The sequence below is a fragment of the Sabethes cyaneus genome, chromosome 1 (genome assembly GCF_943734655.1).
Source record: "Sabethes cyaneus chromosome 1, idSabCyanKW18_F2, whole genome shotgun sequence".
Taxonomy (NCBI): Eukaryota; Metazoa; Arthropoda; class Insecta; order Diptera; family Culicidae; genus Sabethes; species Sabethes cyaneus.
Genome location: NC_071353.1, coordinates 133,221,490 through 133,241,144, shown reverse-complemented (window position 1 = coordinate 133,241,144; position 19,655 = coordinate 133,221,490). Strand labels below are relative to the sequence as shown.

Sequence of the window (19,655 nt, the reverse complement as noted above, 5' to 3'; positions counted from 1 at the left end):
TATTGATTATTCATGCGAGACCTTGTGAAAATTGGTTCCGGTTTTCATCCTATCTCGGTTATGCACTAAACCTCATTCGTACTAATGCTAAATGTAAAACCAACCTTTCACAGATAAATTTCAGAAATTCATGTGCACTCCAGCTGAAGATTTTCATTTGGAAGTGTAAAATTAATTTCCTTTATTATTTTATACTATCGTATAAGTTGCTTGCTTATGCATGTAGTCACACTAATTAGCTTTGCTATTCATACGGTTCACACGGCTTTCGAAAGAAAGTCGAGATTTTACCAGAGAATTAATGGTATTGCAAGGGGAAAATTATGATGCCTGCTAAGAATCGGAGCTAATTTACTTGTAACTGCTATCTCTGCCGCGGCATGCCGTACAGTTTACTAGCGGTTCTTATGCATGACCCACAGAGTGATTCAAGCTAACTTTGTACGGCTTCTTTAACCTCATCACTTGGATGGTAAATGGTTGAATAATGCGCTCCAGAACCTCGCAGTCTATTTTATACAAGCAGCTATAAAATAGATTCCACGGAGGTCCACAACCTCTTATTCAGCAACTCCTATCCCTACCTCCTCGTGGTACCATCCGGGATACGTTCCTTAGTCGAAATCGGACAACCAGTGGAAACTAGGATCGTATGCGGACAGGTAAGGAGGTCGAGGGATAAATGCTGGAGGGGGTTCTATAAATTCTCTGCCGCAACGGAGCCTGTGGAGTACCAGGGCGCCCTGCACAGTAATTTACCCTTGCTGCATCAAGCCGGTCACTGATGTAGTGGACCATTTCTTACCGAGTATGCTCTCTCTGCCGAAAAATATAGAAACGAAGGAGGTGGAGAGGGGAATAGGAGAGAAACACTTATCCCTGTTCCTCGTTTATCCTCAACTCGCCGACTCGTAGTAACCCAGCAAACATTTTGGTCTGTATAACTTAATTCTAAATGAGATAAACGTCAGCATATAAGGTCTATCAAATCATATATCATGCGCAGAAACGGCATATACATGCAAAAGTGGAGGCGATATACATGATTTAGTTCTTCAGAATAATTGAAATGCCGACAAAACAAAACAGTTTATACGACTGAGCCGATTGACTGGATTGCATTTCGACACAGTTACGATAATATTTCTGCTTTACCCTTCGCCTTTCCACCATGTAGTAAATGGCAAGTGTCAAAAATTGCATACAGAGCAGGCTATTTATAGCCAAATATTCGCCCTGAGACAAAAAAGTAAAAGCTTTGCTGAAAGCTTTCTTTCATAAGCTTCCAGATATTACCGACCTGTCACAATACTTAACTTTTTGTCTATATCATTTAAAACAAGCTGTACTCATCTGGTTTAGAACCAACAACCACCCGTACCGCAGTAGTTGTTCATTACCTTTAAACTACTGGTACATCAGTACCTCAATGATATTTTTGCACATCTTAAACCGAAGTCATCGTACATGTAAGCAATGAGATCTTATCTGATGCATTGAACATGTAAGTACGGATTTGATTTATTCTCATCCGACATACGAGTTTGTGTCAATTGTGACTGAATTACAGTGTTGTAAATAAGTTTGCATTTGATCGTTAATATCATTAAAATTAAATTAAAATGCTGACTTCATGGAATGATATGCAGTACCTTTGTTAGCATTCAGTGGTACAGATTGTTCTAAATATAAATTAGAATACGTTATATGCATATTCATATTTGATTACATGGAGATAATATTATTAAAGCTCAAGTACAAAAATGTCTGTTATTTCAGAAGCTCTTAAAAAGAAATTAAAAGTTATTTAAAATAGAATGCTGAACATTTAGATGCTATAGGACAGCTCAAAATTGCTTACAACAATAAGCATCAACCATTATTTTTTACTGTACCAGTTTAATGCTGAATGTCTTTTTCGAATTCTACATGCACTCTCCAGCATTGGACAAAAGGTAGGAGTCAAAACGACTACTTGTTAAGTGTAGCTGCCAATACCCCCTCTCCTCACATTTCCGCTCTTCCCCCTCCTTCACCAAAACTAAATTTCATTTCTTTCTCCTACCGTCTCTTATTAATTATGTGTATGACTGCATTTCAAGGTCAAGACTAAAAACATGAGATTACCCAGCAAACCAGATATCGTATAATCATGTCGAGATTTAATCTTATATAAATGGATATCACATCGGACTCGTATAAATGTACACATGTTGTAAGCACATTGTGTAAATTTCATCGTATGTAATGCACACGATGATTGATATACGAATTAATAGTAAAAATCGTAAATAAGTCGAAAGATAAGCGGGTTATGCTAAGCGAATATCGCATATGACGATTTCTTAGATTTAGTTATCAACAATGGCTATCATGAAGATGTAATCGTATTTAATTACAGTTTTCATCGGATTATGTTTTGCAAAATGTCTTATATGACATCGTTTTAGATTTATATACAAGCAGTGATAATCATGAGATTCTAGGTGCATTAAAATATGATTTGCATCAAAACACGTTCAAATTTGTTGTTATTTCTTTACAACAAAAACAACAAAATAGAGATATTTCAAGGTTACGTTCTTAATGCAGATTTGTCAACCAAAAAAATTAACGGTTTCTTCGTTTTTATTTTAAATTTAAATATCTATTTATTTCTTTTATTAAAATTGAATTTATTTTGATTGTGGCGAAATATTCAAAAAACTATTATCTGGTTTGAAAAACTTTTACAATTACCTTGTTAATTATTTTAAAAATGTTAATAATTCAAATAAGCCCGCCTAAATATTAAGCAGCAGGCATATAATGATTAACACATACTGACAAGACAATAAAAGATCTTTTTGAAGAAGCACTCTTTGAGGAGTTTGATTGTTTTTTGGCGTATTAAAATCACGTAACGTAACGTTTTAAAAATTAAAAATGTTAAAAATAGAAACTCATAATTTTTTAGATATTTCTCTGATAGGTAAGTGAACGAACGGAAATCTTAAAATTTACCAAGGAGAGTATTTCTCAGAACTGGGCAAGTCTAGATTATGATTCATTCCGCTAATCTAAATGCCTTAATATCAGTGCATCTTATGGCTTTTCAGAAGAAATGCAAATGTTAAGTAGAATTCGAAAAAGACATTCAGCATTAAACTGGTACAGTAAAAAATAATGGTTGATGCTTATTGTTGTAAGCAATTTTGAGCTGTCCTATAGCATCTAAATGTTCAGCATTCTATTTTAAATAACTTTTAATTTCTTTTTAAGAGCTTCTGAAATAACAGACAACATTTTTGTACTTGAGCTTTAATAATATTATCTCCATGTAATCAAATATGAATATGCATATAACGTATTCTAATTTATATTTAGAACAATCTGTACCACTGAATGCTAACAAAGGTACTGCATATCATTCCATGAAGTCAGCATTTTAATTTAATTTTAATGATATTAACGATCAAATGCAAACTTATTTACAACACTGTAATTCAGTCACAATTGACACAAACTCGTATGTCGGATGAGAATAAATCAAATCCGTACTTACATGTTCAATGCATCAGATAAGATCTCATTGCTTACATGTACGATGACTTCGGTTTAAGATGTGCAAAAATATCATTGAGGTACTGATGTACCAGTAGTTTAAAGGTAATGAACAACTACTGCGGTACGGGTGGTTGTTGGTTCTAAACCAGATGAGTACAGCTTGTTTTAAATGATATAGACAAAAAGTTAAGTATTGTGACAGGTCGGTAATATCTGGAAGCTTATGAAAGAAAGCTTTCAGCAAAGCTTTTACTTTTTTGTCTCAGGGCGAATATTTGGCTATAAATAGCCTGCTCTGTATGCAATTTTTGACACTTGCCATTTACTACATGGTGGAAAGGCGAAGGGTAAAGCAGAAATATTATCGTAACTGTGTCGAAATGCAATCCAGTCAATCGGCTCAGTCGTATAAACTGTTTTGTTTTGTCGGCATTTCAATTATTCTGAAGAACTAAATCATGTATATCGCCTCCACTTTTGCATGTATATGCCGTTTCTGCGCATGATATATGATTTGATAGACCTTATATGCTGACGTTTATCTCATTTAGAATTAAGTTATACAGACCAAAATGTTTGCTGGGTAGTCTATACCGCAATAGTTCAAAATACTGGACGCGGTGGTAAGAGTACCCAACAGAAGTGGAACCTCATCACTTTGCTTTTCTGCAATTTTGTGTTTAACTTACTTCTACATAAAGATGATTCAAGTTACGGCTTGGGTTGCAGTTCATTCTAATTACTAATTTTCGATATATTTAATTGATTCAGAATTCTATGCGATTTTAGCATGACTCCATACAATTCCATTCGAAGTTTAAAAATGCTTCGATTTTGTACAAAACTTTATATTTGTCTTATTTTTGGAAAATTTAGCAACCGTTATGATACTTCTTTTTCATGAAATCTAAAGATATAAGAGCCTTATTTGGTCTGCAACGAAAATGCTAGCGCCACAATGACAACCAGTAAATGAACTGTAGTTTCAGTAATTAACCACCAGGTGCAACACAATGTTGATTCTAGATTTTACTGGCGTGCCCAGCCATGAATGGAAAGGGAGGTGTGGACCTTTCAGAACCGACGAGTAATCGCAGGATGGCAGACTAAAAAGTCCGGAATTTCGGTATAAATCTTAAGAAGTTCTTTACATTAAATGTCATAGAGAAGATGGGGCACGTCCTCCAACTTGGACACCCTGGTATTGACTTGGTTTTGAAATTAGACATAAAGTAGGACTTGACATAAGATTAAAATTAGGATTAAAATTTAAACTTAAATTCCGACATAGACTTGAATTTTGATTTTAAATTAGAATTGAAATGTGCTACGAAATGGGACATAAAATTGGTCTTGAAATAGAATTCAAAATTGAGTTAGAATTTTTACTTGAAATCGAAAATGAGTGGGAATGCGGAATACAAATTGAAGAGTACCAAGATAAAAAAAATAACGATAAAGGTAACAAGGAAAACGGGAAAGTGGCGATAAACGGGATATAAAAGGAGAAAGATGGGACAAAAAAACGGAAAACTAAGACGGAAACAGAAGAAAAGAAAAACAGGATAAACGGACTAAAGAAACAGGCAAAACGAAATAGTAAAAGACGAAACAGGGACGATAATAAAGGAAAAAGCGGAGAAAATGGAAAATGCTAAACGCAGAGTAGACATGACATAAAAGACGAAAAACGGGACTTCAAAAAGAGAAAAAACGAAGTAGTCGAAGATGAAAACCGAGAAAAAGAGGAGATTGAAAAAGTTAGAAATAGACGAAAATTGGAAAAGAAAGTAAGGGGAAAAAAGAAGAGTAAAGACGGAAAACAAGAAAGAAAATAACGACGAACGTGTGGAAAACATGCGGAGAAACAAGACTGAAAATAAAAAAAATGGGACAGGAATCGAAGAAAAACAATTGCGAACAATGAAACAGGAAACACGGCAGAAAAACGGATCACACAGCAAAAGGAAAAAAACGGACGGTCGACGGTCAGAAAATCTACAACCACATTCCTGCTGGGCTGCCGTTGATTAACGATTAGCGACACCATATCAAAGGGGATCATTTAGAAATTACATTTCTAAAATATACATACACACATTTTGATTAATACATATCAATACATTTTGATGCTGCAATCGTTTTCAGAAACGTTCCTAGAGTAGGCTGATCAGACGTCCCAGATTATGCGGGACTGTCCCGGATTTGGATGGCTTGTCCCGGAAGAGTCCCGGAAAGCGTCCCGCATGGATTAATTTTTTATCGAAACAGTTTATAAAGATGAAACATAGGAAATTATGTTACATTGCATGAAAAAACCTACTGCTGACACCGCTCGTCAGCTGGTGCACACCTTTCCCAGTCACGGCCCCGACCAGCCGGCTCCTCGAACTGCTCATGTGACCAATGTCGCAGGTGACTGTTCTCTTCATCTCCAACTTTCGCTTCATTATCCCTCAGTATTTCAATACTGGACAAACTCGGGGACAATTTGGTGCACTCAGTTCTTTTGAGATGAACTGAAGTCCATTGTCCATTGTAGCATGCATGCTGGAACTGCGGCAGGCTATCATGGGACTTAATGAAGGGCTCAATCCGCCTGGTAAGGCACCTACCCCTGTGTATCTCCGAATTCTTATCCGTCACAAAACACTTGTTTTTACACGGATGCCAAAGAAACAGATCCCTTGCCAAGTCATGACCTTTTATCACGAACCCATCCCCAAATCCCCAATCTCGAATCTGCTCCAACCCTACCGCGAGCCAGAGCATGAAGAATTTAAGAACTGGGTTTGGCTGAAACCGGTCTTCTCTGAAGCTTATTCATCGTCGAGTCAGACACATACATCGCGTTTCGTCACCACCCGGCCGCACAGCCCACGAGACCGAATTCTAGCCTTTGTTTATTCCGAGATGGATTCGCCGTACAGTACAGCGGTCAGTATTCAGTTGCTGAGATCAGCCTTGACTTTCCAAATGATCCTCAACCGCAGTTGACGATCAAGAGTGCAACTCCGACACCTGGTTCGTGCCTTGCGGACAGTCCTGAGAGTTTCCTTGCACTCCTCAATTACTCACACCACAGCTCCTTTAGGATAATCCGTCAGTCCCGCCAGCTCCTGACCCGACGCAGGTGGATTCTGCAAATGACCGCACACAATTACTTCCATTTCTCCTCCTGCATGACGAATATCTCGAAACCACGTTACCTTTAAACTGCGAAAAAAATATACCGAGCAAATGACGCAACGCTACCAAAAGCTGGCATCCACGGCCACTGGGAGAGCCGCTTTTTTAGCGATGAAGCACCCAATTTCTAAATGATCCCATATTTACTACCGAACCGATTCAGCAAAAAAACCATTCAATATGTCCCGCATTCATCCAAAAAAAATCTGGTCACTTTATCCTAGAGACACCCAAGAAGGCTGTTTCGATGTTGTTTTCTATGCGCGTCAGTCCATGTCCGTCGCACACGGTGCTATGTGTGATGTACGTATTTGAGCACTTTTCTGATAAATCAACACCCAAAACGCACCGGTAAAATGAAATTGTTACGAAACTATGTTAACGAAAACCAGGCGCACGCAAGACGGAGATATGCTCCTCGAATTAAAGAAAGACTCTACGGTCATATAAGCAGGTTGTGGAAAACTGCTTCAGAGGCGAGGTGAAGGTAAGAAAGAGCCTTGACACAAGAAGCGACGCTCGGGTGCAGAAACTTGGACAAGATCCCGACGGCGGATGAGCTGGTACAGCAAGCACAATTGGAAGATGTTTAATTTTCTGTGCGGATGAGGAAAGAATATGCGGGCTGGTACCGAATGGCCGATACACAAATGGCCGAATTTCAACAACAGTCACAGAAGGTCGAATCACGAAAGGCCGGATAACGGGGGGTAGCCGGAAAAGGCCGGATCGAGTATCGGTATCCAAGGATATTCTATCGCCGGGAAACTCTCTGCCGGAGTAGAACAAAACCATTGCAGAACCATTGAGATTATTCGAGTGTTAAGTACGAATACACACTCATAGGAAAAAATCCTCCGGGGGTGGCCGTGAAGGTACGGGGAAGTCAAGTAGGTCGCCGTCCTCACATCGGAGCACGCCTCAAAAGGTACAGACGTAGGCACACCTTTCTCCCAAAGTAATACTTAACGGTAGCTCCGGGAGAGTAGAGAATAGAGGAGCAGTATTTGGAAGGTTTTTTTCCTTTCTATAACAAAAAGCAAAGAAAGCGCGTGCGAGAGAGATAGCGGTTAAAGTGGCGACATCTTACATGCAAACAATTGATTTACCGGCTTCCTAGTATTACCGTAACCTTGGGATAACCATTAGTTTTAAGTTCAAATGAGCGATAGCTAGTAAGGACAACATATACAAAAATTTAAAAGTGGATTTTTTTTTGTAAATATGTATAAATATATGTATGTATAAGGGGAAGTCATCATCAGTTCAAGGTTCTGCCAGTGTAAGTGGGTATACTTACTACAGGTCCAAATTTTATTATCAAATGAATATCACACCAATGCTGTAAAGGTCCAGTCCAAAAAGGGATGAATGGACCCACAATCAGAAACGCTCCGGGCATCTCTTTCCTTTCGTAATTATTGAAAATATGGCTGAACAAAATATGCCAGTCACATTAAATTACCATAAATGCCATATTTTTCGTGCCAAAGCTCTGCGATATAACAATATTGCCGATTTTGTCACAATATATAGCAGCCATATGGCATATAAAAAAATTATATGACAAGAAAATATGAACAATGATTTTTCGAGCAAGCGGATACTGAAGCTATAAAGTAATTCTCGTTGAATCGGAACCATTACTGACACGAGGTCTTCAAATATTGAAGCTTTTGTACTTGAAAATGGTTAAAAAATGAAATTTATACCTTCAATACCTCGAAACAGTGGACTCCTCGTTGGACATGGTGCCGGATAGTTTTCATAAAAGTTGTTTTTTAGCAAACCGTGACATTTTTATCGTGTGATATCACCTAAATTTGCCAAAATGATCTAAATGACATGGTTCTGGAACGAGGGGCCCACTGTTTCAAGGTATTATCGCTGCATCAAACTAGTAAATCAATCCGACAGGGACACCAAAAGCCAACCCAACCCGAAAAGTCTTGTCATTGCGCAACGAGATAACCTTATTCCCACCCAAGAAAGTCGAAAATTACCATTAATATTCCGGTGACAACTGTTCGTTGCTTCAACAGACGAACGTTAACATTTCGCAGTTGGGCCAAGTTTGCCAAGCGTAAAATCGGAACAGTGAACCAGTCAGCTGTGTTGCAGCAGCTTAAAAGTTGCAGAGAACGTGCCCTGAGCAGGGAACAGGAAATTTATTGTAGGTACTACAAGTTGCATTGCATCTGCACCTGACTAAGCTTACACACATGTAGATTTGTAAAACAAACGGTAGGTTTGACTAAAGAGTGTTGTATTTTCCAACTGACACGAACCATGCGGTAGGTCACGTGTGGCTGGATTCTCTCGGGATGATGGTAAACCATTTCCCGGTTATTGTCCCGGTCCTGGTGGGACAAGTCTGGACTGGACTGGTTCTGCCCGAATGGTTTCCAACAGATGTATGTATTTAGGTCCGGTCCGTCGATATACGATGGTGAGCGGCAAATTTCGGTAATTAAACTTGACTTTGCACAGGCAATTGAACCCATCCGCTAACCGGACGTGACAGATAACAGTGCGACGTACGGGTTTCGACGGAAACGATGATCTTTTAGTGCATCGTACTACCTATGATGAATTTGGTGGAACTTAAATTGCTTCTAAATTGCAAACTGCAACGAACACAGAATTAATGTGATTTCCTCTTAAATTTATGTCATGTTTTGATGGATTAGTTCTCTGTGGTTTAGTTAAACTTTTGGTGCAGGGCACCAACTTAAAGCTTAAACGAACGTCAATCAACAACTTTTATATTTTGATGTTTGATGCATAAAATAGCTACACACAGACACTTTGTTCAGTTTGATGCCATAACATATAATATATCCATCAGACTTACATTCCATTTATCCAGCCAACTGGTATGATCTACCATATGCGAAACTTTATTACGCAATGGAATCAGCATAAGGCACACTATTCTACTAGCCAGTTGATTAAAAAAGTTTCCTCTACATCCGGAGCAGTATAGTTAGTTCGGAGGGGACGGGCGAGGAACGACAAGAGGAACTGAAATCCACTGACAAAACTAACATCGCGTGGCAGATCTTGAAAATTCATGCAAAAATGCTAGCTATTCGTTCATTTCCCCTGTGCGGAAATTGAACTAGTGCGTTGAACAGTGTTGTGTCATCGAATACATGTTTTTCGAATGTTTCTCTGGCAAAAAAAAATGTCTAGGGACCATTCAGATACATACAGTTTATTAGTTTCGCTGAAAAGAGTATTAAATTAATTTCGATGTGTAGGGGGGATGTTGAGACCAATTTAGTTTTCGATCCATAAAACTTAATCAGGATGTTTTAATTGTGAGTGTTATACATCATTGGAAAGGTATTTCTACTGCAAATTGCAAAAAATTGATTTCAGAAAAATAAAGAAATTATGTTCATTTCCGTAAGGGTCCTAAAACTTCGCGCAAAAAAATTGGTGCTGCAGGTTGAGAATTGTTTGCTTTTACAATAATGAAAACAAAATCCATTTTATTTGTAGGTACATATGGTATTTTTTGAACATCAAGCATTAAATTTAGACCAATTTTTTCCAAAAACAATGGGTAGGACAAGGCAAGAGCGACCGGCAGGGACGTCAATGTTTATTTGACCGTCAACCCAGTATCAAGCATCAAAATGCAAAAAACTTATTGCAAACAACTTTAACTTGCTGCTATACCTAGCAGTTGTCAATTATAAAAATGGATAAAGCGCTGCAAAAAAAATTCCACTAGCAAAAGTTCGGATTGTGTTTACTTTCGAATTGATGTATATCGGTGCAACTTTTAAACTTTCCTCTGCTTTTATTACGTTTCGGCTTACTTTTTTATATCTGTTCAGCCATCATCAGATTTATATACACAATTCTTATAAAAAAGTACAACACTTTTGTAGCCCGCTGTTATTCATTACGGCTAGAGATGGTCGGGTAGCGGAAAATTTGCCCGAAACCCGCACCCGTACCCGTACCCGCCGGGTTCGGGCCGGGTTCGGGTATTGAAAAAAAATAATTTGCGGGTTCGGGTCGGGTACGGGTTCTTAATTTTTGTTTTTGAAACCGGGTACGGGTGGGGTCGGGTATCTCTATTGACCTTTTTAACACTAAAGATGGTCGGGTACCCGGGCCCGTCCCGTACCCGTCGGGTTGCGGTCGGGTTCGGGTATCAAAAATAATAAACTTGCGGGTTCGGGTCGGGTACGGGTTCTTAATTTTTTTCTTGATCGGGTACGGGTCGGGTTCGGGTATTCAAATTTTCATACCCGACCATCTCTAATTACGGCGACGCTGCTTGTGCCGTGTGTGGCTATTTGGATTTCACAACCTGCAGCACACACAGGGCATGGCCGTACGCAGCACTTTTTTCCATCACAGAATCCTATGTAAGTACAGCTGGAGGTCACCAAATCAGACATAGTCACAGATCGACCACGTTTTGATCGACGATCGGCACTTCTCAGACATTATCGACAACAGATCCTGACGAATCGCTAACGTTGACTCGGACCACTACCTAGTGATGGTTAAGATGCGCCCAAAACTCTCCGTTGTGATTAACATTCGGTACCGACGCCAGCCTCGGTTAGATCTCGTGCGGCTGAAGCAGCCAGACGTCGTCGCATACTACGGGCATTCACTCGAAGCTGCGCTGGCGTAAGAGGACGAGTTGGACGAAGCCCCCCTCGAGGACTGTTGGAATACCATCAAACAGCCATTAGCAGTATAGCGGAGAGCTCCATCCAAGTGGCCCGGAATCAGCGAAACGATTGGCTTGACGATGAATATAGGAGGGTGATTGATGAGGAGAACGCTGCGCGGGCGGCCGCAATGCGTAGTGCCACTCGTCAGAACGTGGAAAGACTCAAACAAAAGAAAATGCGAAACCAAACCTTCCGGGAGAAAAAGCGCTACCTGGAAGAGCAGGAAAATGTAGAGTTGGAGCGGCTGCATCGTTCTCAGGAAACGCGACAGTTCTTCCGGAAACTGAACGGATCTCGCAAAGGCAAACGGAAACTTGCGCTTTGTAAAATGCCAATTGTCCCGTCACGAAGTGTGGACGTTGAAAGAGAGCGACCGACGAGCTCTTGGTGTTTTTGAGCGTAAGATCAATTCTTGGCGGCATACTAGAAGATGGGATGTGGAGCAGGCGCTTGAACCACGAAACCCAACAGAGGCCGTCGACTTCGAGGCAGACCCTCGTGCTGTTCACGAAGACGCTAGAACAGTGGGTAATAGGGGCGACTTAAGAGTGGCAGCCCAAGACCGAGCAGCGTGGAGACGACTCCTCAATTCAACTACTGCATCAAAATAACAGCCCAGTTAGCTTTGAGGTACGATGCTGGTCTAACAAGCCAGTCATCGTATGTTCGAATCTCGGTTGGACTGTGCTGCAGCTGCTAGAGTTAGCAGCATCGTTGCACTAGCCCCGTAATTGTCCTGAACTCTAACAACCGGCTGCAAAGTTTGACGATGAAGAAGGGTTGAGTCTTAAGATGTTTATAACCCACCCCAATAAAAAGCACCGAGTTTAGTAAAATTTTACCGAAATCTAAACAGCTGAACGTTCGGTGTGTTTAAGTGTGCAAGGCTGTGTTTTGTTTTGTATCAACATAAATAAAGTATTCTTTTATAATTGACCTAAAATAATATCATGGTGGACTACTTATTTCACGCAAGGGGAGGACGTGGGATCCTCGTATTTATACAATATTGAATGGTTCGCCTGTCGGGACCATCTGGCTTAGCTGCAAGGTTACTGAGGCTGCTGTGATAAGCGAGTGGTCGTGGGTTCGAATTATAGAAGCGATATCGCAATAAATCAACGAAACTGGTCGCAGTGAACAATTTATTGCAAACAAAGCAACATACGATAGAAAGTTACGTATTTCGATGGTATCAAAAAATTTGTAGAACATGTCAAACTAGTTAGATAAAATTTTGTATAAAAAAATCAGAGGGGTTGTGTACAAGACACGACCGCATATATAGGTGACGTAGGACTACATAAGTCTCTTTGTAGTGATAGTAGCATTTGTTCATGCTTGTAATCATTCGATTCTTCATATATACGTGCTATATTCAATATATATACATGCTACATGCGTTGTATGTAACGTTTATCAAAGTAGTAACATTGCATACGTTCAATTCTCAAAAGATTGTGCATTTGAAAACAATTTAACAAAATCAAGAACACAAACTATTGCTTTCCTGCTACCTTACTGAAATTAAAGATTGTTTTTATTACCCATGGTTCCCCACGTTGAAGGGATTTTACCAATTCAATTTGATATCAAATTCGCCGAGGTTTAATCGTCTCGCAGTAAAGAATTTGCGATCTGTTGGGGCAATGAACTTCTATCATTTTTTCTGGCACACTTCCCTAACACAGACATCAAATTGGACTAAGTTTAATCGCGTTCGTAAGAAATCTGTTGGCACGAGGCGGCTCTGTCACTCTTTCTGGCGTACTTCCCAAGCAAGGACATCAAAATGGTCTAGGTTTAATCGCGGTGTTAAGAAATTTTGTTGAAATGAGGAAACTTTGTCAGTTGTTTTGGCTTACTTCCCAAGCACAGATATCAAATTGGTATAGGTTTAGACATCGTAAAGAATCTTCCAACCAATCACGAAGCGAGAATTCTGGTAAAACATAGGTTCATTATTTGCAATTTTTCAATAGTTCAACATCAAGAATCCATACTTTTCTTCATTTGGGTCAATTTTTAGAAGATTTTCCGATCGATTGGTGTAAGAATATTGAAAATCGATCGGAAAACCGCTGAGCTATTAGCGCTCAAAACCTTTCATTTTTCGTGACGCTCGCATTTTTCGATTTTTTGGAATGACACCCTATCTCAAAACTTGCCGTAAGACGTAGTCCTACGTCAAAAGATTAATTCACTGATTTTAAGGGGTACCGGCGACCATGCCACGTTCATAGTGCAAGTGACACAACTCAACCTGAACCACTGCAGTACGGTTCAGCAGCTGTTACACCAAGCAGTTTCTGAGTCAACAACGCACATTGCCATCATCTCGGTCCCGGTCCCTGCCGGAACATTGGCTCTCGGATAGGTCCGGCAATTTGGACGACAAGCAGGTTCCTGGTTCAAGAGGTTGTGTTAACCGCAGAGGCTCTGGCAAAGCTCAACATAGATCTGGCCAACGCAACGTCGGCACCATAAGTACCTTCAGTAGGAATGGTGCGGAGTTTATCATCATCGACGTGACATTCGGCAGTCCTGGTCTGATAAGAGACTGGAGGGTGGACAATGGCTACACTCACAGTGACCATCAGGCGGTCCGCTATGGTGTCGGTCAGATAACGAAGCGGCAGCGGCGAATAGAGCCGACACTCCAACCATCCGTGGATGGAAGACGATACCGAAGAGAGTGCGATGATCACGGTCTGCCCGACCCGAACGCCGACCATTTAGTTGAGGTACTGTCGTGTGTGACGTGTGGCGAGTGTGTGACGCCACAATGCCTAGGAAAGGCCGACCTAGGTATGGGAGGTCACCGGCTTACTGGTGGACAGATGAAATTGTGGAACTCCGCGGAGCGTGCTTTCTTGTGAGGAGAATTATGCTAAGAGTTCGTTCGGACGAAGGCAGGGCTGAATGTCGAATAGCACTTGTTGCTGCACGCGCAGCGTTCAAGAGTGGAATAAAAGCTAGTAAACAAGCTTGCTTTGAAAGGTTATGCGCTAGTGCCAATGCAAACCCGTGGGACGATGCCTAGAGAGTCGTAATGGCAAAGACTAAGAGCGTGATGGCGCCCGCAGAGCTTTCCCCAGAGATGCTGGAACGGATCATCGAGGGACTCTTTTTGCACCACGAACCAAGGACCTGGCCTCAGGCCACTAAGCCATGCCACGGCCGAAGTTCCAGTATCTCAGACCATAGCGTAAGATGGTCGGCCTCCCTGCCGAACATCCAAAGTAACGTGGACGACGGCGGTTTAGAAGTCGGGGAGGAAGCGACGGTTACGAACGAGGAACTCATTGAGATCGCTAAATCCCTATAGGTGAGCAAGGCACCGGGGCTAGACGGAGTCTCGAATTTGGCCATTAAAGCGGCTAGTTTGGAGGCTCACGAATTATTGGGGGCAGTAATGAGTAGATGCCTGGATGCTTGCCACTTCCCGGACAGATGGAAGCGACAGAACCTGGTCTTATTGCCGAAGCCGGGAAAGCCTCCGGGTGTCCCCTCGTCATATAGGCCGACCTGTCTGCTCAATACTGCCGGCAAGGTGCTGGAGAGGGTTATCCTTAACAGACTCGTACAGTGCACTGAGGGTACAAACGGTCTGTCAAGGAACCAATTCGGCTTCCGAAAAGGCAAACCTACGATGGATGCCATCTTGTCTGTTACTAAGACAACCGAGGTGGCAATCCAGCGCAAGAGGACGGGTATCCGCTATTGTGCAGTTGTCAGGCTCGACGTGAAAAATGCGTTTAATAGCGCTAGTTGGGACTTCATAGCCAACTCGCTTCGGAACGTCCAAGTACCGGTGTGGCTGTACAGGATTCTGGAAAATTAATTATAATCATGTGCTATGCTGCAACACGGAGGAGGGTCAGAAGTGCGTTCCAATCACCGCAGGGGTTCCGCAAGGTTCCATGCTCGGCCCGGTGTTGTGGAACGTCATGTATGACGAGGTGTTGAAGCTAAAGTTCCCGGTAGGGGTGGTGATTGTCGGCTTTGCGGACGACATCACCTTGGCAGTCTACGGTGAATCTATCAGAGAAGTTCAGTTGACGACTGCTCACTCTATAAGCATTGTTACAGATTGGATGCGCTTCAGGAAACTGGAGATAGCGCATCATAAAACGGAGGTTATCGTGGTGAACAACCGCAACTCGGTGCAGCACGCGAAGATCAGCATCGGGGATTTTACTATTTCGTAAACGTGATCCTTAAAACTCCTGGGAGTCATGGTCGACGACAAGCTCAAGTTCGGGAGCCACGTCGACTATGCCTGCAAGAAGGCTTCCACAGCTATTTCGGCATTGTCTCGTATGATTTCGAATAGCTCTGCGGTATACGGCAACAAGCGAAGGCTATTAGCCAACGTGGTCCAGCCCATACGGTGTGGTCATCGGCGTTAGGAACCAAAAGCTACCTAGTGTAAACGACGTTCGTGACCCCGACTTCAATCTCGCCCGATAGCACTAACTTCAAATAAATTCTTTACACTAGGTAAGCTGGAAAGTACCTATCGTCTCATGTGCTTGAGAGTGGCGAGTGCGTATCGCACAGCTTCATATGACGAAATCTGCGTCTTAGCGGGTATCATGGCTATTGGCATCATCATCAGTGATGACGTAGAGTGCTTCAACCAACATGGAACTAGAGACATACGGAGTACCACAAGATCGGCCTCGATGATCACATGGCAGCGGGCATGGTCTGATTCCACAAAAGGCCGGTGGAAACATCGACTTATCCTGGAAGTATCCAGGTGGGTCGACAGGCGCCACGGCGAAGTCAACTTCCACCTGACACAGATTCTGTCAGCGCATGGTTGTTTTAGGCAGTATCTGCACATGTTCGGGCATGCGGAGTCCCCTGCGTGTCCGGAATGCGTGGAGGAAACTGCAGAATATGCTCTCTTCATATGCTCCCTTTTTGTGGGCACGAGAAGCAATATGATGGCAGTGAGCGGACAGGACACTACTCCGGATAACTTAGTCCAAAGGATGTGTTCTAGCTCGGACGTCTGGGGAGCTGTCAATGCGGCTGCTACCCAGATTGTACATGATCTAGAAAACCGCTGGAGAACCGATCAACGGCGATTAAACAGCCTAACTACCAAAGTCCAGTAGTTAGCTAAGAGGGTGCGTTAGGCACAATAGCCCCTCCCTTTAGTAATACCGATAAGGTGGTGACACGAGTAGGGCTTTAGTGGGTCGGCATCCTCACGCCCCATTACGGGGGGTCGGAATACCCAACCCCACACTACCTGAGTTGTCTTCCCAGGTGTCTAATAGCACTGTATCTTCTCAGGTGCTTAGCAGATTTACCTACGCGTAGAAAATAGGGGGAGTCACGAAGACCTTTTATATCTCGCAAACCATATGACTAAGTATCGTCAGCAAAGTTTAATGAAATTTATAAGTTTATAGTTTATATATGTAGTAATGAAGTTCATAGTATGATAAAAAATCAAAAGATGCAAAATATTATTTTAAGAAACGTCTCCGAAGACACCTAAACTGAAAATAGTCAGTAAAGGTGAGAAAATTTATTTATTTACTATTTGATGGGGCTTTCAACCGTTGGTTGGTTCGCCCCAAAAAGTGAGAAAAGACTTTTAACAATTGTATTGCGGATTTTCGGCTTTCCAGTCAGTTTTATATTGAAAACGGCTTTTTTATACTGCCTGACGTTTCGGCCTTTGGTTTAGGCCTTTTTCAAAGGTAACTGCAATAGTTTATTTATTATAATAACAGGATATAACTTTAACACATTGAACATAAAAACATATTTTTTGACTTCTACTCACTACGGTTACGTTTTCTTGTCTAATCGTTGATTGCCAACGGAAGGAAGTTCGAATTTATACAGCTCCAATTGCATTGGTTTGGTGACAAAATAATGTACACACCTAAACCTTTTGACCATAGTGCACAACTGAATTGCGGACGACATCACCTTGGCAGTCTATCATATCATAGCAGATATAGAGTCCATACTACACACCACTGACGACAAACAAACTCAAAACGTAACCCGCTGTACGCTAGTGAATCAGATACAAAATTACCTCTGTCGTGACAACAAAAACCAGTCTAAGGAACCGCTACTAAACTTTTGCACCAGTGCAACTGCAAGTTTAAAACAGTTCTTAACACAACACAAGGACGTATACATCCTGGAATCGGACAAAGGAAAACGTACTGTCATCATGTATAATGCGGATTACGACCAAAAAATGTTGGCACTACTCGACAGCCCCACGAACCAAATACTTACCAAAGATCCAACCACCACGTACCAGAGAAAAAATAATGCAATAGTTTCCCGCTTGCTCAACTTAAAACTTATCGATCAGAGCACCGCCAAAAGATTACAAACAACCACAGCAGTATGCCCATCGATTTACGGACAACCTAAAGCCCACAAGCCACAACTTCCGCTTAGACCCGTAGTACCGACTATAACATCGCCAACATACAGCCTATCGAAGTTTATTGCAAACATCCTTTCCAAAAGCATGAACAGCAAATACAACATCATCGACAGTTTCGATTTCGTCCAGTACATAAACAAAATAACCCTTCCGACCAACTACGTATTGGTTTCTTTCGACGTAGTATCGTTGTTCACAAACATTCCTAAGGATTTGGTTATGCACGACATAATCATGAGTTGGGACACTATACGCAGCAACACCAATATCAATCTCGATCTGTTCCTGGAAATCATAGAGTTTTGCATCGACACCAGTTACTTCCGATTTCGTGACAAAATTTACCTCCAAACATTCGGAACCGCAATGGGAAGTTGTTTATCTCCCATTCTAGCCGAATTCGTATTAGAAACCCTACTAAATACTGTTACTAGAAACCTACAATACAATATTCCAGTGCTCAAAAAGTATGTTGACGACCTCATACTTGCATTACCAGAGGACGAAGTTGACAACAATCTGGCGGCATTCAACAACTACAACCCCCACATACAGTTTATAAAAGAAACAGAGCTCGAAAACCGCCTCCCGTTTTTGGATACACTAGTAATCCGGAATGAAAACCAAAGCATCACTACTCAATGGTATTCCAAAAGTATCGCCTCCGGCCGGCTACTCAACTACCACTCGTTCCACCCTATGCACATGAAAATCAATGTTGCAACCAATTTTATCAATCGTGTCATCAAGATCACCACCAACAAATCATCCGATCAGCAAAAACATGTCATCTTTCAACATCTACGCCAGAATAATTATCCGACAGCATTGATCAACAGACTGCTAAACCGTATTCAAAATCGCATCGAAACTCCTCAGCCAGCCACCACCGCTCCAATCCGATGAAGCTGCCGGTACAGAAATCGAACAGCATATCCCATCACAGCTAACCACTGCACCGTCCAGCCAAAAACAATACACGTATCGCGCAATTCCGTATATTCCTCAACTCAGCACAGGAATAAACAAAACCTTCCAAGCCAGCTATCCTAACGTAAAACTTGCCAGCAAACCGATAAAAACGACAAAACACCTGCTACCACCTGTAAAAGATCCAGTACCACCGTTGCAGCAGTCCCAAGTAATTTACAGCATCCCGTGTGCCGACTGCGAGAAGTGCTACATTGGAATGACGAGAAATCAGCTGAAAACCCGTCTCAGTGGACACAAATCTAATATAAGCAAACATGCTAGACTAGTAGAAACGAATACAGAAGCAGCTAAACTAGGTGACAGAACAGCTTTAATTGACCATATGATACAACACCAACACAATTTCGATGTAAGCAAAACTAAAATAATTGACCGCAGTTATCGAACCACAGCTCTTCCAATACTTGAGATGTGTCACATTACTAACACTCCCAACACTGTTAATTATCGTAGCGATGTAGACAATTTGAGCAGTACGTACGCTGGCATCTTACATACCATCAAAAACAATAAGCAATCGAAAAGAGCACAGCAAAGTCTACCGTCTCCTATACAACTCTCATGAGTGTCTATCATAGTCCACAACCCTAATAGCCCTGTTTCAGCTCACCGCAGTTGATCGATTTTTGCGCACCATTTTTTAAAAACTATTCAGTTGTGCACTATGGTCAAAAGGTTTAGGTGTGTACATTATTTTGTCACCAAACCAATGCAATTGGAGCTGTATAAATTCGAACTTCCTTCCGTTGGCAATCAACGATTAGACAAGAAAACGTAACCGTAGT

At 41.5% G+C, this 19,655-nt stretch overlaps 1 protein-coding gene across 1 annotated transcript; it reads left to right on the top strand.

Annotated features, from left to right (window-relative positions):
• The first annotated feature begins 17,652 nt into the window (after positions 1-17,652).
• LOC128746251 (uncharacterized) lies at positions 17,653-18,783 on the top strand. The gene has a single exon (XM_053843300.1). It carries the CDS (start codon positions 17,653-17,655, stop codon positions 18,781-18,783), a length of 1,131 nt encoding a protein of 376 aa, XP_053699275.1.
• The last annotated feature ends 872 nt before the right edge of the window (positions 18,784-19,655 follow it).

Bases quoted from the DNA above. Each gene is read 5' to 3' on its own strand.
- LOC128746251 (XM_053843300.1), top strand. From the start codon at position 17,653: ATGTATAATGCGGATTACGACCAAAAAATGTTGGCACTACTCGACAGC.